General features: G+C 43.3%; 1 protein-coding gene and 1 pseudogene across 4 annotated transcripts in view; one reads left to right on the top strand and one right to left on the bottom strand.

Annotated features, from left to right (window-relative positions):
* The window catches only part of VANGL2 (VANGL planar cell polarity protein 2), a 52,772-nt gene extending 49,083 nt beyond the window's left edge, over positions 1–3,689 (top strand). For all 4 annotated transcript variants that reach the window (XM_055583854.1, XM_055583852.1, XM_055583851.1 and 1 more), the window contains one exon: positions 155–3,689. In XM_055583854.1, the coding sequence (XP_055439829.1) occupies positions 155–415 (261 nt within the window). In that variant the 3' untranslated portion in view covers positions 416–3,689. The remainder of the gene's footprint in view (positions 1–154) is intronic.
* Positions 3,690–14,980: 11,291 nt separating this feature from the next.
* LOC129655934 (cyclin-C-like) lies at positions 14,981–16,042 on the bottom strand (annotated as a pseudogene).
* Between the last annotated feature and the right edge of the window lie 5,413 nt (positions 16,043–21,455).

Below are 21,455 nucleotides of genomic sequence, written 5' to 3'. Positions count from 1 at the left end.
AGGCTCTTTCCTGCTCTAACATTCTGAGATCGTTTTCATAGAGTGAGCTTGGGACATCTTGGTGGTCTTTGGAAGCTTTACCCCCAGAGGGGTAAAGGGGAGGTGGGTAGGTGGGAGGGAAAACTTCCTGAGAAGTCCCCTTTCACTTCCTCAGGCCTTCCTGGAGCGGTACCTGGCGGCTGGACCCACCATCCAGTATCACAAGGAACGCTGGCTGGCCAAACAGTGGACACTTGTGAGCGAGGAGCCGGTAACCAATGGGCTCAAGGATGGCATTGTTTTCCTCTTGAAACGCCAGGACTTCAGCCTGGTGGTCAGCACCAAGAAGGTCCCATTCTTCAAACTCTCCGAGGAATTTGTGGACCCCAAGTCGCACAAGTTTGTCATGAGGCTGCAGTCTGAGACCTCCGTGTGACCGCAGCGGCAGAGGGCCTGGGAGGCGCGGGGGCTCCTGCGGTGGCGGTGGGGGCGTGGCTCCCAGGCCCTGCCGTGCCCGTGGCCCTTCTTCCTCTTGCTCTAGTGTTTTTTTTACTTGAATTATCCCCCTCCCCATCCCATCTCCTCCCCCGTCCTTACTTACCCCATGCGAACCTGGAGAGACCATCCTGCCGTCAACAGTGCCTGGGAAGTCCCCCTCCCTCCTCCCACCCCCTCACTTTTGTGTCACTCCGGGCCCTGCAGGAATCAGTGCCTCTCGCCCTCTCCTTTCCCCGCCAACAGTCTCTTCTGGAAGGGCCCGGCAGAGCCCCACTCGAACCCAGGTTCTTAGAGCAGTTCTCTCCAGTGGTTCCCCAAATGATTTCTCTGGGGGTTGCGGGGGGCAGGGAGCGCAGATCTGACTCCAGAGAGCCACAGTGCCAAACCCCCGGGCAGCGCTGCCCACAGCCTCCTGGCGGCAGATGGACCTGCTCCCCCGTTGGCTCACCCCACCTGAGCAAACCCGGAATTCTTAAGCAGGGACCCCCCGTGTCCTTCCACACAACCCGAGTTGGAGCCTCCCAACAAGTGTTGTTTGCTTCCAGCTCTTCGAACCTCTTCCCCATCCACATGTTCAGAGCAGGGGAAGTTCCTGGGCCCTGGGGGGCAGTATCTTTCTTCCACGGGGTCTTTCCTAGGCAGCCCCTTGGGGAAGGTCAGGAGAGAGCCCCGTGAACATCGCTGACCACTACCCTCTGAACTCCCCACACCTTTGCTCCCACCATGCTGGGGTGGGTCTCCCCCTTCCTGGTGAAGGGTGCCACGTAGACTTCTGTACAGATTTAGTGGCTTGGCTGGACCCTGACCCACCCCAGTGGTCTCAGACAAACGTTTTTCTTTTCTTCACCAGCCACCCCCCCACCCCATTTTGCTGTCTCTTCTCTCAGCTCCAGAGACCTGTTGCCTCATCACTTTTTTGGGGGGTAGCCAGCAGCTCCTCCTCATCCCCTGCCTTAAGTCCACTTCTTTGCCTCAGGGGTCTCTTCTCCTTGGCTGGCCAGGGTACCCCCCCCTCCCCCCCGTTCCCTCTCTGCCTGGTTTTCTGGGCTCTGGTCTCCCTCTGTAAAGGATGAGGGACCAAGACTGCTGCCTTTGTTGGGTACTTAGCCCCTCACCCCATTTAGCTTCCATAGTCTTTGCACCCAATCTGAATTCTTGAGAGGTTCACTCTCATTTTGAGCAAAAGTTGCTGGCCTTCTAATACTTAATTTCACTGTAAATCTGAGCCTTGAAATCAGACATCCCTAAATGATATAGTTTTAGCCAAGGGGAATAGAACTAAGGAGTACTCACACACCTCCAGCCAGCACCCAGGTCAGGGAGTGTCCTCGTGGCCCGGCTGGAGCAGTCCCTGGGCCCGTCCTCAGAGTAACTCACAATGCCCCTTGTTGGCCCATCTCTCCCCTGGAAAACGCATTGGTTCTCGCCTTGCAGAGGGCACCCTGGGATAAGACCCCCATTGATCTCTAGGAGAGGCTTCCTCTCTGTATTGGCAACCCTGGAGCCTGGGGATTGTTTGTCCTGCCGTCCTTTCTGGAAAAGCACATCTGTCCACACACCACTTCCTCGAGAAGGGCTCTTCAGCCAGTGCTTACTTTGTCTGCACATGGGTGGGTTACACGGCTGACTTAGGCAGGACCTGGAGGGCAGCCTTGGGCTGGGGCTGTGGGTTTGAGGATACACATCCTGTCCTGGGGGTCCTGGGAAGGTATTTTTTTTTCTTTTCTTCAAAGACCTGGTTTCAGAGGAATCCCTTCTGGGTCACATTTCTAAATACCTCACTATCCTGGAAAAGGGGGCCTGGATGGTGACTGGGGTCACTGCCGTTGTGGGCAGGAGTGGGATGTGGTGTGGTTTGGGGAAGAGTTGGGTGGGGAGAGGGAAAGTATTTGTGATCATAGTTGCTGCCCTAGATGAGGAGTGGGGGAGTGTTTATTTTAAGAACCTGCCATGTTTTTTAATCACTGTGATTTTTTCATTCCTTTTAACTAAAACAAAAAGACATTCCCCCCTCCCACCCCCAACTCTCTCTCTAAGCACTAAGGGCTGTGACTGAGACTGGTAGTGTTTTGGTCCTTTGCGTCAGAACTGTGGTATCCTTGTCTTCTTTGATTACTGTTATTGTTATTTTTTAAAATGTCAGGATGAACTGTCACGTGTATGGCTGTGTTTGTCTTTTGCTTCTCCTGTATGGGAAGTTGTCTCCATACTGTGAACTGAGGTAGGGTTTGTAGCTGCCTCGGTCCCTCTGACCAGTGTCCCCCACTCTGTCGGTCCCATCACAGGCTGGATTTTCTCATCCTTCCCTCGTGGGGGTGTGCCCACCCATTACCACCCCCACCCCGCATACCGTCATCACGGATGCTGTGGCTGCGTCTCTCCAGTGCTCTTTTCTGTGGCCCCATGGCGTCCTAGCTCGTCCCCACCACAGCTCCCAGGCCTTCCTTTCCACCGCCTGGGAAGGCCGGTGGTCCTCCCCTCCACACCCGGATGCTGTGCCTCAGTCCTGCGCCTACCTCACCACTCTGCCGCTGTCCCCACTGGTCTCTGTGTCTTCCGCTCCTGTTCGTGCTCTCTATTTCTGTTGTTTATTTCCCTCTCGCCTCTCCTTTTTTCTTCCTACCGCATCCCTCATCTCAGCCCTTTCCTTTTCACGTCCCCTCCCCACTTCAGTTCTGTTGCCAACCCTGTTGCAATACCTGTGATGAGACATTGGGATCCCTTCTCATCTGAAACAGCTGTTTCCCAGAGTTGAAGCCTCTGTCCTTCTCTTCTGGGCCTGGATGAGCTCCCTTTGCCCCTCTGTGGTGTCTGTCAGTCTGTCTTCTCTTTCCTCTGCCTTCCCCACGGGGCAGCATCTGCTGATGGAGTTGGTCCTGGTGTGTGATTGTTGTGATTTGTTCTTTTGTGTGTGCAAGGAAGGGGGCTTTTTGAGTTCCTTCCAAGTGAGATTGTAAATGTAGAATTTTCCACTGTTGGATCTAGATTTTTTCCCCCCTTTTTTTGGGTTACAGAGCTGAGACCTTGTGCATGCATGTAGAAAGTTGTAAAATGTAAATTCTTTTTTTTTTAATATATAAAAAGCTTGTTTTTACAGTTTGCAGTGGATCTAAACATTATGGCAATTTTAGGTTTTTTTTTTTTTTCTTAAACATAGGAATTAAAACTGTACAAATTTTTTTTATATATAAAATAAAGGCATTTGACTTTTGTGGGGGCATTCTGTTGGTTTTTTTTTCTCCTCTTTTTTTTTTTTTTAACAGGAGTGAAAACGGCCTGAGAAGGTCAGGAAGGAGTGCATGTATGTTCCTTGTTAGGGAGTGCGTGGACCAGGAGGGGGCAGTGTGAGCTCGTCACTGCTCCACCCTTGTCAGGGTGAATGAAAAAGGAAGCTGCTTATTCTGAACTCTGATTCTGAGAAGAGAAACACTTGGGAAGGTGAAGACTTAGCTGTTCTCTGGGGTGGTTGTCAAGATAAGGAGGAGGGAAAGATTCCTTTCTGGGTAAATTCATGGGAATTTCAGAGAACAGTTGATGATTTCATTCAATAGTGACAGCCCCTCACTTGTTACTAAGACACATTCCTGAAGTGTATCTCATATTTCTAAGGATCGCTTTATTTCTACCAGTATCTCTCTAATCTTTCAGATACTGTACAAAAGAATATTCCAGCAGGAGTCATTTATTTAAAATGGGAATTTTAAGTTGACACTGTGCTTGTAATCAAGCCCTGGAATTATTGTTGAGAGATGAGGGGCTTTCTCTCAGCTCTACCCAGACCCAAGCTTCTCTGTGACTTTGGCCAAAATGCTTAGCACAGAAAATTCTTTCTAAGGTTAAAAATAAACAAACCAACAAATGAAAACATCCCTGTGTGAAGTTAACCCATTTACTACTGGATTTTGTCCTCTTCTCCCCTGTCCCCTCCTTTGCCATGCTCTGAGGATGCAAAGACCAGAGTCTTGTCCTTGTCCTGGAGGAAGATCTGAGTTACAGGGAGGTGACAAGCCAGATAACCTAACACAAGACTGTGTGGCCTGTTCACAAGCAGAGCACAGGTTAGCCCTAGCAGGTTTCCAAGGAGCTCAGAGAGCCTACCTTTAAGAAATTTAAGTAATTTGTTTAAGAACCAACACCAGTAACAGTACTTTCTTGAGGGGAGGGACTTTCTCTACTTTGTTCATATTCCTAGCATCTATGTCAGTTCTTCACGTACAGTCAGTGTTCAATTAAAAAGTGTATTGAATGAATAATGAATTATAAAGAACTAATGATACAATGTGTGTGCTCTGTGCTCAGTCACTCAGTTGTGTCTGACTCTTGTGCCACCCCACGGACTCTTGCGACTCATGCAGCTCGCCTGGCTCTGGTGTCCATGGAATTTTCCAGGCAAGAATACTGGAGTGGGTTGCCATTTCCTCCTCCAGGGTATCTTCCTGACCCAGGGATCGAACCCCCATCTCCTGCATCTCCCACTTGCAGGCAGATTCTTTACCACTGAACCACCGTGGAATAGGGACATGTAAAAAGGATCATATATTTACTTCTCCCTTTAAAATTGTGGTCAGGTCTCGTGAGAATGAGTTAAAAAATTTTTTTCTGGACTTCCCTGGTGGTTCAGTGGTCAAGAATCCTGCCAATGAAGGGGACATGATTTGATCCCTGGTCTAGAAAGATTCCACATGTAACTAAGCCTTTGTGCCACACCTACTGAAACCCATGTGCTCTAGAGCCCGTGTGCAGCAACGAAGACCCAGCACAGCCAAAAGAGCAAAAATAAATGTAAAAAAATTTTTAGAAACTTCCCTTGAAACTATAGCCCCTCATTCTTATGGCTCTGTTCCTTCTGTAACTAGGCTTTTAATTTCACGTACTGTTTTCATCTCAAACTGTTACTTCCCTGGTGGCTCAGACAGTAAATCATCTGTCTACAATGTGGGAGACCCGGGTTCAATCCCTGGGTTGGGAAGATCCCCTGGAGAAGGAAATGGCAATCCACTCCAATACTATTGCCTGGAAAATCCCATGGACAGAGGAGCCTGGTAGGCTACAGTCCATGGGGTCTCAAACAGTCGGACACGACTGAGTGACTTCACTTTCACTTTCATCTCAAAGCCAGCTTTTGACTTACTGTGACCAAATTTCTACCTTACCATGCCTCTGAAGTTATTCCTATTTTTACTATGATATTCCCAGCCTGGGACTAAAGGTTGGTAAGAGTGGATATGTTCCTGGCTTTGTTGAATCCATCTTTGTGGACCCTGGAGGAGTCTACTTAACCTCATGAACCTCTTTCTCTAACGCCAGCCCTAGGAATTAACAGATTTAAGGTCAGATTGCAATATTTAATCTATGGAATTGTATTTTCTCTTGGCGTTTTCTGAAGGCAAAGGTGCTTTCAGATAATCCCACTTATTGGTCATATAACAAAGAATATTTGTAACTTAGCTGAAAAGACACATTCTTTTTTTTAATGGAAGTACTGCATCTATCACTGAAGTTAGGAACTCACCTTGATGGATAGTCAGGATAGCCCCCAATCACCGCAACTAGACAAACCCCGCATGCAGCAATGAAGACCCAGAATAGTCAAATAAATAAAAAATAAAGCTATGGTTAAAACAAAACACCCCCTAATGTAACCTATTGACTTTGGGAGGTCAGTGTAGGTTCATCAGTTGTAACAAATGAACCACTCTGATGGGGGAGGCAATGCATATGTGGGAGTAGGGTCCATATGAGAACTTTATGTACGTTCTGCTCAATCTTGCCATGAACCCAAAACTGCTCTGAAAAATAAAGTCTGGCCAAAAGGTATGAACTTCTGTTAAAAGATAAATAAGTGCTGGGAATGTATTAATACAGCAACACGGTGACAATGGTTCGTATTGCTGGGCAGTATTCTTGAAAGTTGCTTAGAGAGTAGATCCTAAAAGTTCTCATCACAAGGAAAAAAAAGGGGTTTTCTCTTTTTTTGTTCTTGTATCTACATGAGATGAAGGATGTTAACTAAACTTATTGTGGTAATCATGTCTCAATACATGTTATTCAACTCATTATGCTGTATACCTTAAACTTATACAGTGCTGTATGTTAATTATATCTCAATAAAACTAGGAGGAAAAATAAAGCCTATTAAAAACAAAGCAAAACCAAGCATAATCTTAGTTCTAGACACAGACCTAGCAATAAAAGAAATAATATAGGCACTTGTGATTCAGAAGAAAGCCTGTACTATTTCGCCAGGATTCCTCAGGTGTTTCCATGAAGTTTGGAAATCTGATAAAGGTAACGGAAGAGGAGGGTCTGGTGACCCATTAGCAGGGTGACAGTTGAACATTTGCATGAGTCCACAGTGGTTTAACTTAGTTACAGTTTTGATGCCTTTCAAGTTCCTGTTAATGCTTGTTCTTATTTTCATAAGAATGTGTGACTTGAGGGCGAGTTGACTAGAATAGTTTTTACTGCAGTAAAGAGTTGTTGGAGGATATGCAGGGAAGAATTGTTGGAGGATATGTTGCCTCCGTTATGAGACAAAGAAGCTCTGGGAGTCTAATGGACTGCATCGTGACTGTGTGTTGTGTACTTGAAACTTGTGATGAGTGTAGATCTTAAGCTTTATCATCACACACATTTAAAAAAAAAAGGTAACTATGTCAGATATTGGATGTGTGAACCCGATTGTGCTAATCATTTCACAAAGTAGATATGTCAAATCACCACACTGTCCACTTTAAATATATAACATTTTATTGGTCAGTTATACTTTAATAAGGCTGAAAAAACAGTTGTTGAAAACCTACTTGTCTTCCGCCTGTTTGCCTACATCTTAACACTTTACTTCTGACCCCAAAGATGAAATCCAGTTTAAAAAGAAGCAAGAAAAACTGATTCTGGAGATTTCATTTTCAAGGACCTGTCTGTGGTTTGGTACTTCTGGTTGGGACAATACTGAAGAATTTGACACCCCAGAACCTACTTCCTAGAATTGAAATGTTAAGATGGTTTTTATTCTATCTTGGGGGAGGTCCTGAAAATAGAGCTGCTCAAACTTTAATTGTGCCATGTAGCAAGGATGAAAATCACTTGAAGTTTTAATAAAAATGCAGATTCTGATTCAATCGGTCTGAGATAGGGTCTAAAATTCAGCAGTTCTAACAAGCTCCCAAGTGTCAGCTCGGTTTGTCATAGAATTACCTTAGACTGGATGGCTTAAACAACAGAAATTTATTTTCTCACAGTTCTTAAGGCTGAAAGTCTGTGACCAAGGTGCTCGTGTGGTCAGATTCTGGTGAGGGCTTTGGTGGCAAGTGAGTGAGGTCTGGACTCTTCCTCTTCTTATACAAAGAATAATCTCACGATGGGGCTTCTACCCTCAAAACCTCATCTGAACCCAATTAACTCTAAGAGGCCCCAACTCCAAAACCATCACATTAGGAGTCAGGGTATCAACTTATATCAGTTTGGGGGAGAACACAATTCAGTCCACAGTGCCAGGTGTTGCTGCTGTTGTTCTGTAGAACAAGACCCTAAAAGAAGCTTTTGTTTCTATGACAGCTTCAGGGGCCCACATATGCCTTAACACTCAGATACTTGGTCCAGGAGATCTGTTGAGATCTAAATTTCATGAATATAGTAAGAAAGGTCGGGGCTTCCCAGGGCGCCCAGTGGCAGGCAGGATCTGTTTGCTAGTGCAGGAGACATGGATTTGATCATGGGCCCAGGAAGATCCCACATGCTGCCGGGCAACTAAGCCCTTACCACAACTATTGAGCCTACATGTGGCAACTACTGAAGCCCTTGTAGTCCAGAGCTTGTACTTCACAAGAAGAGAAGTCACGCCATCAAGAAGCTCTTGCATCACAACTAGAGAGTAACCCCCACTGGTCACACAGAGAGAAAGCCAGCACACAGCAACCAAGATCCAGCACAGGCAAAAAGAAAATAAATAAAATTTAAAAATAAAAGTTAAAAAAATTTTTTTAAAAAATAAATAGCTTGGTAAACTCATTGTTATTTGTTTTACAGAACTGCACCATCTACATCAAACTGTTATTTATGGCACTCTTGAATGACATGTTGTGGTATAGCCTTATGTGTAGAGTTTATGCAAACCAATTCAATGGACCACATAACTGACCCAGAGAGACATTTATAATGACCTAAAAAGAGCCAAGCTGATTAGACTTTATCACTAGAGGCCATAGAAATTAAAGGAACAGTTTACAATATAAAGTATCTGACCATAAATTTTTGCCAATATGATCAATAGAACAGAGGAAATTCAAGAGTTTTACCAAGTGTGGAGAGGCTCAGATAAGCTTCCTTAGTGTATTAGTACTTCAATGCTATATTAATTGCTATGGTGTAGTCCCCTTTGGGCTTCCCAGGTGGCTCAGTGGTAATGATTCTACCTGTCAAAGCAGGAGATGCAGGAGTTGCTGGTTCAATCCCTGGGTTGGGAAGATTCCCTGGAGGAGGAAATGGCAGCCCACTCCACATTCTTGCATGGAAAATTCCATGAGAGAGGAGCCTGGCTGGCTACAGTCCATGGGGTCACAAAGAGTCAGACATAACCGAGAACTCACACACAAATCACAGTTTTGTTGTTGTGAGGGGGCTTGCATAACTCAACAAAGCTATGAGCCATGCCACCCAAGCTGGACGAGTCGTAGTGAAGAGTTCTGACAAAATGTGGTCCACTAGAGAGGGAGACACAAAATCACTCCAGTATTCTTGCAGATAGAACCTGATGAACAATATGAAAAGGCAAAAAGATATGACACTGGAAGATGAGCCCCCTTCAGGTCAGAAGGTATGCAAACATACTACTGGGGAAGAGCGGAGGGCAATTACTAATAAATCCAGGAAGAATGAAGTGGCTGGGGCAAAGTGGAAACATTGCTCAGTTGTAGATGTGTCTGGTGGTGAAAGTAAACTCCAATGCTGTAAAAAATGACATTGCATAGGAGCCTGGAATGTTAGGTCCATGAAACAAGGTAAATTTGATGTGGTCAAGTAGGAGATGGCAAGAGTGAACATCAACATCTTAGGAATCAATGAACTAAAATGGACAGGAGTGGGAGAATTTAATGCAGATGACCATTATATCTACTATTGTGGGCAAGAATCCCATAGAAGAAATGGAATATAGCCCATATAGTCAACAGAAGGGTCTAAAATCCAGTACTTGGGTACAGTCTAAAAAAACAACAGAATGATCTCTGTTCTTTTCCAAGGCAGACCATTCATTATCACAGTAATCCAAGTCTATGTCCAACCACTAATGCTGAAGAAGCTGAAGTTGACTGGTTCTATGAAGACCTACAGGACCTTCTAAAACTGACACCAAAAAATGATGTCCTTTCATTATAGGGGATTGGGATGCAAACGTAGAAAGTCAAGGGATACACAGAGTAACAGGCAAGCTTGACTCTGGAGTACAAAATGAAACAGGGCAAAGGCTAACAGAGTTCTGTCAAGAGAGCATGCTGGTTATAGCAATCACCCTTTTCCAACAACCCAAGAGACTCTACATGTGGACATCACCAGATGGTCAAGGGATTCGATCTGGTAGACAGAATGCCTGAAGAACTATGGACAGAGTTTCAAAACACTGTACAAGAGGCAGTGACCAAAACCATCTCAAAGAAAAAGAAATTTGCTCACACACCAAGTGCAGTGAGTGCAGTGAGAAATTTGCCTCTCAAGAAGGCAAGGTGGTTGTCTGAGGAGGCTTTACAAAGAGCTGAGAAAAGAAGCAAAAGGCAAGGGATGAAGGGAAAGACAAGACAAAACTCTACCCAACTGAATGTGGAGTTCCAGAGAATAGCAAGGAGAGATAAGAAAGCCTTCTTCAATGACCAATGTAAAGAAATAGAGGAAAGCAATAGGATGGGAAAGACAAGAGATCTTGGGAAAGACAAGACAAGAAAATTGCGGGTATCAAGGGAACATTTCATGTAAGGAAGGATGCAATAAAGGACAGAAATGGTAAGGACCTAAGCAGAAGCAGGAGACATTAAGAAGAGGTAGCAAGAATACACAGAACTACACTAAAAAGGTCTTAATGACCTGGATAACCATGATGGTGTGGTCATTCGCCCAGAGCCGGACATTATGGACTGTGAAGTCAGGTGGGCCTTAGGAAGCATTACTATTAACAAAGCTAGTGGAGGTGACAGAATTCCAGCTGAGCTATTTAAAAATCCTAACAGTTAAAGTGCTGCACTCAGTGTGTGAGCAAATTTGGAAAACTCAGCAGTGGCTACAGGACTGCTGCTGCTGTTGCTGCTAAGTCTCTTCAGTCATGTCCGACTTTGTGCAACCCCATAGATGGCAGCCCACCAGGCTCCCCCGTCCATGGGATTCTCCAGGCGAGAACACTGGAGTGGGTTGCCATTTCCTTCTCCAATGCATGAAAGGGAAAAGGGAAAGTGAAGTTGCTCAGTCGTGTCCAACTCTTAGCGACCCCATGGACTGCAGCCTACCAGGCTCCTCCGTCCATGGAATTTTCCAGGCAAGAGTACTGAAGTGGGTTGCCAGTGCCTTCTCCGACTAGAAAGGGTCATTCATTCCAATCCCAAAGAAGCAAGTAAGGAAGGAAGTGTTAGTTGCTCAGTTGTGTCCGACTCTCTGTGAGCCCATGGACTGTAGCCCACTAGGCTCCTCTGTCCATGGAATTCTCCAGGCAAGAATACTGGAGTGGGTTACCATTCCCTTCTCCAGGGGATCTTCTGGACCCAGGGATCTAACCCAGTTCTCCCACATTGCAGGCAGATTCTTTACTGTCTGAGCTACAGGGAGGAACCATGCCAAAGAATGTTCAAATTACTGTACAACTGTGCTCATTTCACATGCTACCAAGGTTATGCTCAAAATCCTTCAAGCTAGACTTAAGTAGTATGTGAACCAAGATTTTCCAGATTCCAAGCTGGATTTCAAAGAGGCAGAGGAACCAGAGATCAGGTTGCTAACATTCACTGAATCATGGAGAAAGCAAGGGAGTTGCAGAAAAACATCTACTTCTGCTTTGCCTTTGACTGTGTTGTTCAGTCACTCAGTCGTATCTAGCTCTTTGTGACCCCATGAACTGCAGCACACCAGGCTTCCCTGTCCTTCACCATCTCCCAGATCTTGCTCAAACTCATGTCCATTGAGTCAGTGATGCCATCCAACCATCTCCTCCTCTGTTGTCCCCTTCTCCTCCTGCCTTCAATCTTTCCCAGCATCAGGGTCTTTTCTGAGTCTGCTCTTTGCATCAGGTGGCCAAAGTATTGGAGCTTCAGTTTCAGCATCAGTCCTTCTAATGAATATTCAGGATTGATTTCTTTTAGGATTGAGTGGTTTGATCCCGTTGGAATCCAAGGGACTCTCAAGAGTCTTCTCCAACACCACAGTTCAAAAGCATCAATTCTTCAGTGCTCAACCTTCTTTATGGTCCAACTTTCACATCCATACATGACTACTGGAAAAACCATAGCTTTGACTATACAGACATTTGTTGGCAAAGTGATATCTCTGATTTTTAATATGCTCTCTAGATTTGTCATAACTTTTCTTCCAAGAAGCAACTGTCTTTTAATTTCATGGCTGCAGTCACCATCTGCAGTGATTTTGGAGCCCAAGAAAATAAAGTCTGTCAGTGTTTCCATTGTTTCCTTAGTTATTTGCCATGAAGTGATGGGACCAGATGCCATGATCTTCATTTCTTGTGGATCACAACAAACTGTGGAAAATTCTTAAAGAGATGGGAGTACTAGACCACTTTACCTGTCTCCTGAGAAGCCTGTATGTGAGTCAAGAAGAAACAGGACTTGGAACAACAGACTGATTCAAAATTGGGAAAGGAGTACATCAAGGCTGTATATTGTCACCCTGCTTATTTAACTTAAAGGCAGAGTATATCATGTGAAATGCTGAGGTGGATGAATCACAAGCTGGAATCAAGATTCAGTTCAGTTCAGTTCAGTCACTCAGTCGTGTCCGACTCTTTGCGACCCCATGAATCGCAGCACACCAGGCCTCCTTGTCCATCACCAACTCCCGGAGTTCACCCAAACTCATGTCCATCGAGTCGGTGATGCCATCCAGCCATCTCATCCTCTGTTGTCCCCTTTTCCTCCTGCCTCCGATTCCTCCCAGCATCAGAGTCTTTTCCAATGAGTCAACTCTTTGCATGAGGTGCCCAAAGTACTGGAGTTTCAGCTTTAGCATCATACCTTCCAAAGAACACCCAGGACTGGTTGGATCTCCTTGCAGTCTAAGGGACTCTCAAGAGTCTTCTCCAACACACAGTTCAAAAGCATCAATTCTTCGGTGCTCAGCTTTCTTCACAGTCCAACTCTCACATCCATACATGACTGCTGGAAAAACCATAGCCTTGACTAGACAGACTTTGTTGGCAAAGTAATGTCTCTGCTTTCTTTTTTTTTAGCTAAAGAATGTATTTTTATTCTTGTAGTTTTATACTAGGAAGTCAACATTTAATAATCCATTATTTACAATTGAATTATAAAAATTTTTAATCCTTAAATTGTACATCAATATTCTATGACTCCAAATTTTATCACTCTCCTTCAAGTCTGAAGAAAACGATCATGTAATTTAGTAACTTCTACAGGCAGCAAAGTCCCAGTGATATAACATTTAGTCTGAAGTCCTACACTCAGATGAGAATTAAGAACAGCCAGTATCTAACTGTGGAGAAGGCAATGGCACCCCACTCCAGTACTTTTGCCTAGAAAATCCCATGGACGGAGGAGCCTGGTAGGCTGCAGTCCATGGGGTTGCTAGAGTTGGACACGACTGAGCGACTTCACTTTCACTTTTCACTTTCCTGCATTGGAGAAGGAAATGGCAACCCACTCCAGTGTTCTTGCCTGGAGAATCCCAGGGACAGGGAAGCCTGGTGGGCTGCCGTCTATGGGGTCGCACAGAGTCAGACACGACTGAAGTGACTTAGCAGCAGCAGCAGCAGCAGTATCTAACTAGCCTGAAACCTGTGTTCCTGGCTCAGGATTCCTGTGATAAATCTGTAAGTCCACACTAAGACACAAAAATAAACTAGGGTGTGTATGTCATATAAAAACTTCACAGTAAAAATAACAAAAATGTTACCAAATTTCAACCATATTACAGTTTTCATCCATTAGCTTTCAAAATGCCCGATTAACTGAATTAAATGCAATTTTAAAAAATGTTTGCCCAGCATTTCAAAATGGTAATGGAGTATAACTTTTAAAATGTCAAAGTATGTTGTACATATTGCACTTTTCTGCTAGGCTGGGCTAGTATCCTCCATGGCAAGATACCAAAACTACTGAATAAAATACACTTTATTTTTTTTAAATTTTATTTTATTTTTAAACTTTACATAATTGTATTAGTTTTGCCAAATATCAAAATGAATCTGCCACAGGTATACATGTATTCCCCATCCTGCACCCTCCTCCCTCCTCCCTCCCCATTCCATCCCTCTGGGTCGTCCCAGTGCACCAGCCCCAAGCATCCAGTATCGTGCATTGAACCTGGACTGGCAACTCGTTTCATACATGATATTTTACATGTTTCAATACCATTCTCCCAAATCTTCCCACCCTCTCCCTCTCTCACAGAGTCCATAAGACTGTTCTATACATCAGTGTCTCTTTTGCTGTCTTGTACACAGGGTTATTGTTACCATCTTTCTAAATTCCATATATATGCGTTAGTATACAGTATTGGTGTTTTTCTTTCTGGCTTACTTCACTCTGTATAATAGGCTCCAGTTTCATCCACCTCATTAGAACTGATTCAAATGTATTCTTTTTAATGGCTGAGTAATACTCCATTGTGTATATGTACCACAGCTTTCTTATCCATTCACCTGCTGATGGACATCTAGGTTGCTTCCATGTCCTGGCTATTATAAACAGTGCTGCGATGAACATTGGGGTACACGTGTCTCTTTCCCTTCTGGTTTCCTCAGTGTGTATGCCCAGCAGTGGGATTGCTGGATCATAAGGCAGGTCTATTTCCAGTTTTTTAAGGAATCTCCACACTGTTCTCCATAGTGGCTGTACTAGTTTGCATTCCCACCAACAGTGTAAGAGGGTTCCCTTTTCTCCACACCCTCTCCAGCATAAAATACATTTTAAAATCATAGGTAATTGATTCATTTCCCTGAAATCATCATCATCATCATCACCAAAATCTTCCAGGATTTTGTAAGATTTGATTCCTTAAATACAATTTTAAAGTTTAACTTAAGGAGGGGAGAAAAAAAAAAAGACCCTCATATATTTGACTTATTTCCTTTTTTTGGTCATTCAGTGACCAAAGAGAATTTTAAACAAATTATGTTTCATGTTTTCTGGCTTAATAAAAAGTTAAAATTTCTATTATCCAAATTAAGAAAAATTATACTAATCAGAAGCTATTAATTTTCAAAACTCTATGTCTGTCTGTCTGTAGGTCCTCTTAGAACCTTTCCAAACTTTCATAAACAATAGACTTTAATCAATTATGTATTAGAATCAAATTAGGTAAGGAAAACATTTTGCAAAAATAAAATCACTTCCCAATATGCTTGACAGAAACAAGCTATTCATTTTCATTTGTGTTCCATTGAAGACATTACTGAAATCTGTCCAGTGGTTTATTTCCAACTGGTCCACTATGAAATTCTTCAGAATGTTTTAAGATTGGCTGTAGCTAGAGTTCTGACTTCCGTTTGGACCCTGCTCTCCTTCACTGTTTGGAGGAGGTTTTGGTTTCGGCATCTTACTAAGAATAGTTGCCTCTCTTTTCTCTCATCAAAAATTTTCCACTGCTCATACAACTTTAAAATAACCCTGATTATTTCCAAAATCTTCTCCATATCCACAGAAAGCTCAGCAAACCAATGTTTGGCATCATTCTGCTGTACAACACAGGCTACATGCAGGCAAGCTAAAGCTATCATGAAAGGAGGATACAGTAGGCAAAGATCCATTCTGTAGGTATCATTTACTATCCTCCAAGCAAGGGGAAGCAGTATGTCTTCTTGGCCCATGTCCTGCACATACTGGAACAAAGGTCTATAAGGATGATACACTATCAAGCAACAATCCATTAATTCTAAAAGATAGAATTCACAGTCTAATACATGGTTCATCTTATAAGGAAATTCCTTTAGAAAGGCATATGAAAATCTAGTTTTCAATACAGAAGTAGCAGCAGCAATCAATCTTGTATTTGATACTACTCCAAATTCCTCTACTTTGGATGCCAAAAACACACATGTAGGACTCATTAATACAGGATCTATACTTTTCAGAGAATACCTTGCATAGAATCTCTTGAAATAGACCGTAGCAGTGCCAATAACTTGTCTTAATTTAAGATGTTCACCTAATGCTTGGATAACGTTTGTAAAAAATATCTGTAATTTCCCATACTCTTATTCCGAGAGAAACTTTAAATCTTTTTGGCATTCCTTCAACAGATCTTGTTTGTCCAAAATCCATTGTAAATAGTGGGAGCTCTGCCAAAAGTTCCCTGCCATGGAACACAGCTTGCTCTGATAAAAAAGCGCCAGCCTCTGGAGCGGCGCACAGAGAGACCATAGACCCAACCCTTCCCGTCACCGCGCTCCTTGATCTGATGGCCTCAGGTCCGCTCTGCGGCGGTGACCTGTCTCTGCTTTTGAATATGCTATGTAGGTTGGTCATAACTTTCCTTCCAAGGAGTAAGCATCTTTTAATTTCATGGCTGCAATCACCATCTGCAGTGATTTTGGAGCCCCAAAAAATAAAGTCTGATACTGTTTCCACTGTTTCCCCATCTATTTCCCATGAAGTGATGGGACCAGATGCCATGATCTTAGTTTTCTGAATGTTGAGCTTTAAGCCAACTTTTTTACTCTCCTCTTTCCCTTTAATCAAGAGGCTTTTTAGTTCTTCTTCACTTTCTGCCATAAGGGTGGTGTCATCTTCATATCTGAGGTTATTGATATTTCTCCCGGCAGTCTTGATTCCAGCTTGTGCTTCTTCCAACCCACCATTTCTCATGATGTACTCTGAATATAAGTTAAATAAGCAGGGTGACAATATACAGCCTTGACGTACTCCTTTTCCTATTTGGAACCAGTCTGTTGCTCCATGTTCAGTTCTAACTGTTGCTTCCTGACCTGCATACAGGTTTCTCTAGAGGCAGGTCAGGTGGTCTGGTATTCCCATCTCTTTCAGAATTTTCCACAGTTTATTGTGATCCACACTGTCAAAGGTTTTTGCATAGTCAATAAAGCAGAAATAGATGTTTTTCTGGAACTTTCTTGTTTTTTCGATGATCCAGCAGATGTTGACAATTTGATCTCTGGTTCCTCTGCCTTTTCTAAAACCAGCTTGAACTTCTGGAAGTTCACAGTTCACATATTGTTGAAGCCTGGCTTGGAGAATTTTGAGCATTACTTTTCTAGTGTGTGAGATGAGTGCAACTGTGCGGTAGTTTGAGCATTCTTTGGCATTGCCTTTCTTTGGGATTGGAATGAAAACTGACCTTTTCCAGTTGATTCTCCAGGAATGAAGATTACCTGGAGAAATATAAACAACCTCAGAAATGCAGATGATACTGCTTTAATGGCAGAAAGTGAAGAGGAACTAAAGAGCTTCTTGATGAAGGTGTAAGAAGAGAGTGAAAGAATTGGCTTGAAACTCAATATTTAAAAAAACCCAGCTAAGGTCATGTCATCTGGTCCCATCATTTCATGGCAAATAGAAAGGGGAAAAGAGGAAGCAGTGCCAGATTTTATTTTCTTGGGCTCCAAAATCATTGCATATAGTGACTACAGCTTTGAAATTAAAAGACACTTGCTCCTTGGAAGGAAAGCTATGACAAACCAAAGACAGCATATTCAAAAGCAGAGATATCAGGGCTTTCTTGGTGGCTCAGTGGTAAAGAATCTGCCTGCCAATGTAGAAGACATGAATTTGATCCCTGCTGCAGGAAGATTCCACATGCCATGGAGCAACTAAGCCCATACACCACAACTGTTGAGCCCGTGTTCTAGAGCCCCAGGGCCACAACTACTGCACTTATGTGCCGCAGCTTATGAAGCCTGCAGTGCTCTAGAGCCAGTGCTCCACAACAAGAGAAACCACCACAAAGAGCAGCCTGTGCACTGCACAACTTCTCACGACTACTGGAGTAGTCCCTGCTTGCTGCAACTCGAGGAAAGCCCAAGCATCAGCAAAGACCCGGCACAGCCAAAACTTACTAACTAATTAAAAAACTAACTATATTTATATATGATATCACCATAGTTTGGTCCCAGGTCAAACAACAGGGAGGGAACACAGCTCCACCCTTCAATAGAATATTGGATTAAAGATTTACTGAGCATGGCCCCGCCCATCAGAACAAGACCCAGTTTCTCCCACAGTCAGTCTCTCCCATCAGGAAGCTTCCACAAGCCTCTTGTCCTTATCCATCAGAGGGCAAACAGAATGAAAACCACAATCCCAGAAAACTAATCAAAGTCATCAGAAGGACCACAGCCTTGTCTAACTCAATGAAACTATGAGCCATGCTGTGTAGGGCCACCCAAGATGGATGGGTCGTGGTGGAGAGTTCTGACAAAATGTGGTCCATTGGAGAAGGGAATGGCAAACCACTTCAGTATTCTTGCCTTGAGAACCCCATGAACAGTATGAGAAGGCAAAAAGATTTGATACTGAAAGATGAACTCTCCAGGTCGGTAGTGCCCAATATGCTACTGGAGATCAGTGGAGAAATAACTCCAGAAAGAATAAAGATACAGAGCCAAAGCAAAACAATGCCCAGTTGTGGATGTGACTGGTGATGGAAGTAAAGTCTGATGCTCTAAAGCACAATATTGCATAGGAACCTGGAATGTTAGGTCCATAAATCAAGGTAAATTGGAAGTGGTCAAACAGGAGATGGCAAGAGTGAACACCGGCATTTTATGAATCAGTGAACTAAAATGGACTGGAATGGGCAAATTTAACTCAGAATACCATTATATCTAATACTATAGGCAAGAATCCCTTAAAAAAAATGGAGAAGACCTCATAGTCAACAAAAGTGTCCAAAATGCAGTTCTTGGATACAACCTCCAAAATGACAAAAGATCTTTGTTCGTTTCCAAGGTAAACCATTCAATATCACAGTAATCCAAGTCTATGCCCTCACTAATATGCTGAAGAAGCTGAAGTTGAATGGTTCTGAAGACCTTCTAGAATCTTCTAGAACTAACACCCCCAAAAGATATCCTTTCCATTATAGGGGACTGGGATGCAAAAGTAGGAATTCAAGAGATACCTGGAGTAACAGACAAATTTGGCCTTGGAGTACAAAATGAAGCAGGGCAAAGGCCTACAGAGTTTTGCCAAGAGAATGTACTGGTCATAACAAACACCCTCTTCCAACAACAAAAGAGAAGATTCTACATATGGACATCACCTGATGATCAATACCAAAATCAGATTGATTATATTCTTTGTAGCCAAAGATGGAGAAGCTCTATACAGTCAGCAAAAACAAGACCGGGAGCTGACTGTGGCTCAGATCATGAACTCCTTATTGCCAAATTCAGACTTATATTGAAGAAAGTAGGGAAAACCACTACCACTAGACCATTCAGGTATGACCTCAATCAAATCCCTTATGATTATAGAGTGAAAGTGAGAAATAGATTCAAGGGATTAGATCTGATAGATGCAGTGCCTGAAGATCTATGGATGGAGGTTCATGACATTGTACAGGAGGCAGGGATAAAGACCATCCCCAAGAAAAAGAAATGCAAAAAGGCAAAATAGTTGTCTAAGGAGGACTTACAAGTAGCTGAGAAAAGAAGAGACGTGAAAGGCCAAGGAGAAAAGGAAAGACAGACTCATCTGAATGCAGAGTTCCAAAGACAGCAAGGAGAGATAAGAAAGACTTCCTCAGTGACCAATGCAAAGAAATAGGAGAAAACTATAGTATGGGGAAGACTGGAGATCTCTTCAAGAAAATTAGAGATACCAAGGGAATATTTCATGCAAAGATGGGCACAATAAAGGACAGAAATGGTATGGACCTAACAGAAACAGAAGCTATTAAGAAAAGGTGGCAAGAATACACAGAAGAACTGTACAAAAAAGATCTTCATGACCAAGATAACCACAATGGTGTGATCACCCACCTAGAGCTAGACATCCTGGAATGTGAAGTCAAGTGGGCCTTAGAAAGCATCACTATGAACAAAGCTAGTGGAGGTGATGAAATTCCAGCTGAGTTATTTCAAAACCTAAAAGATGATGCTGTGAAAGTGCTGCACTCAATATGCCAGCAAATTTGGAAAACTCAGCAGTGGCCACAGGACTGGAAAAGGTCAATTATCATTCCAATCCCAATGAAAGGCAATGCCAAAGAATGCTCAAACTACCGCACAATTGCACTCATCTCACACGCTAGTAAAGTAATGCTCAAAATTCTCCAAGCCAGGCTTCAACAATATGTGGACCATGAACTTCCAAATGTTCAAGCTGGTTTTAGAAAAGGCCGAAGAGCCAGAGATCAAATCACCAACATCTGCTGGATCATCGAAAAAGCAAGAGAATACCAGAAAAACATCTTCTTCTGCTTTATTGACTATGCAAAAGCCTTTGACTGTGTGGTTCACAATAAACTGGAAAATTCTGAAAGAGATGGGAATACCAGACCACCCGAGCTGCCTCCTGAGAAATCTGTATGCAAGGCAAGAAGCAACAGTTAGAACTGGACATGGAACAACAGACTGGTTCCAAATCAGGAAAGGAGTACGTCAAGGCTGTATATTGTCACCCTGCTTATTTAACTTATATGCAGAGTACATCATGAGAAACACTTGCCTGGAGGAAGCACAAGCTGGAATCAAGATTTCCAGGAAAAATATCAATAACCTCAGATATTCAGATGACGCCACCCTTATGGCAGAAAGTGAAGAACTAAAGAGTCTCTTGGTGAAAGTGAAAGAGGAAAGTGAAAAAGTTGGCTTAAAGCTCAACATTCAGAAAACGAAGATCATGGCATCTGGTTCCATCACTTCATGGGAAATAGATGGGGAAACAGTGGAACCAGTGACAGACTTTATTTTCTTGGGCTCCAAAATCACTGCATAGGGTGACTGCAGCCCTGAAATTAAAGGACGCTTGCTCCTTGGAAGAAAAGCTATGACCAACTAAGACAGCATATTAAAAGCAGAGATATTACTTTGCCAGCAAACATCTGTGTAGTCAAATTATGGTTTTTCTAGTAGTCACGTATGGATGTGACAGTTGGACTATAAAGAAAGCTGAGCGCCAAAAAATTGATGCTTTTTCACTGTGGTGTTGGACAAAACTCTTAAGAGTCCCTTGGACTGCAAGGAGATCCAACTCGATGGACATGAGTTTGAGCAAGTTCTGGGAATTGGTGATGGACAGGGAAGCCTGGCATCCTGCAGTGCATGGGATCTTAAAGAGTCAGACACGACTGAGTGACTGAAATACTATATATATATATATATATATATATATATATACACACACACACACACACAGATATCACCACTGTGCTGACAAAGTCCATATAGTTTTCCAGTAGTCATGTACAGATGTGAGAGTTGGATCATAAAGAAGACTGCGTGCCAAAGAATTGATGTTTTTAAACTGTGGTGCTGGAGAAGATTCTGGAAAGTATCTTGGGGTGAAGGAGATCAAACAGGTCAATCCTAAAGGAAATCAACCTTGAATATTCATTGGGACGGCTGATGCTGGAAGCTGAAATTCCAGTGCTTTGCCTAACTAATGTGAAGAGATAACTCATTGGAAAAGATCCTGTTACTGGGAAAGACTGAAGGCAAAAGAGAAGTGGGCAGCAGAGGATGAGATGGTTAGATAGTATCACTGAATCAATGGACATGAATTTGAGTAAATTCTGGGAGACAGTGGACAGAGGAGCCTGGCATGCTACAGTCCATGGGGTTTCAAAGAGTCAGG

Source organism: Bubalus kerabau, chromosome 6 (genome assembly GCF_029407905.1).
Source record: "Bubalus kerabau isolate K-KA32 ecotype Philippines breed swamp buffalo chromosome 6, PCC_UOA_SB_1v2, whole genome shotgun sequence".
NCBI classification, from domain to species: domain Eukaryota; kingdom Metazoa; phylum Chordata; class Mammalia; order Artiodactyla; family Bovidae; genus Bubalus; species Bubalus kerabau.
This window is presented reverse-complemented; position numbering and strand designations above follow the sequence as displayed.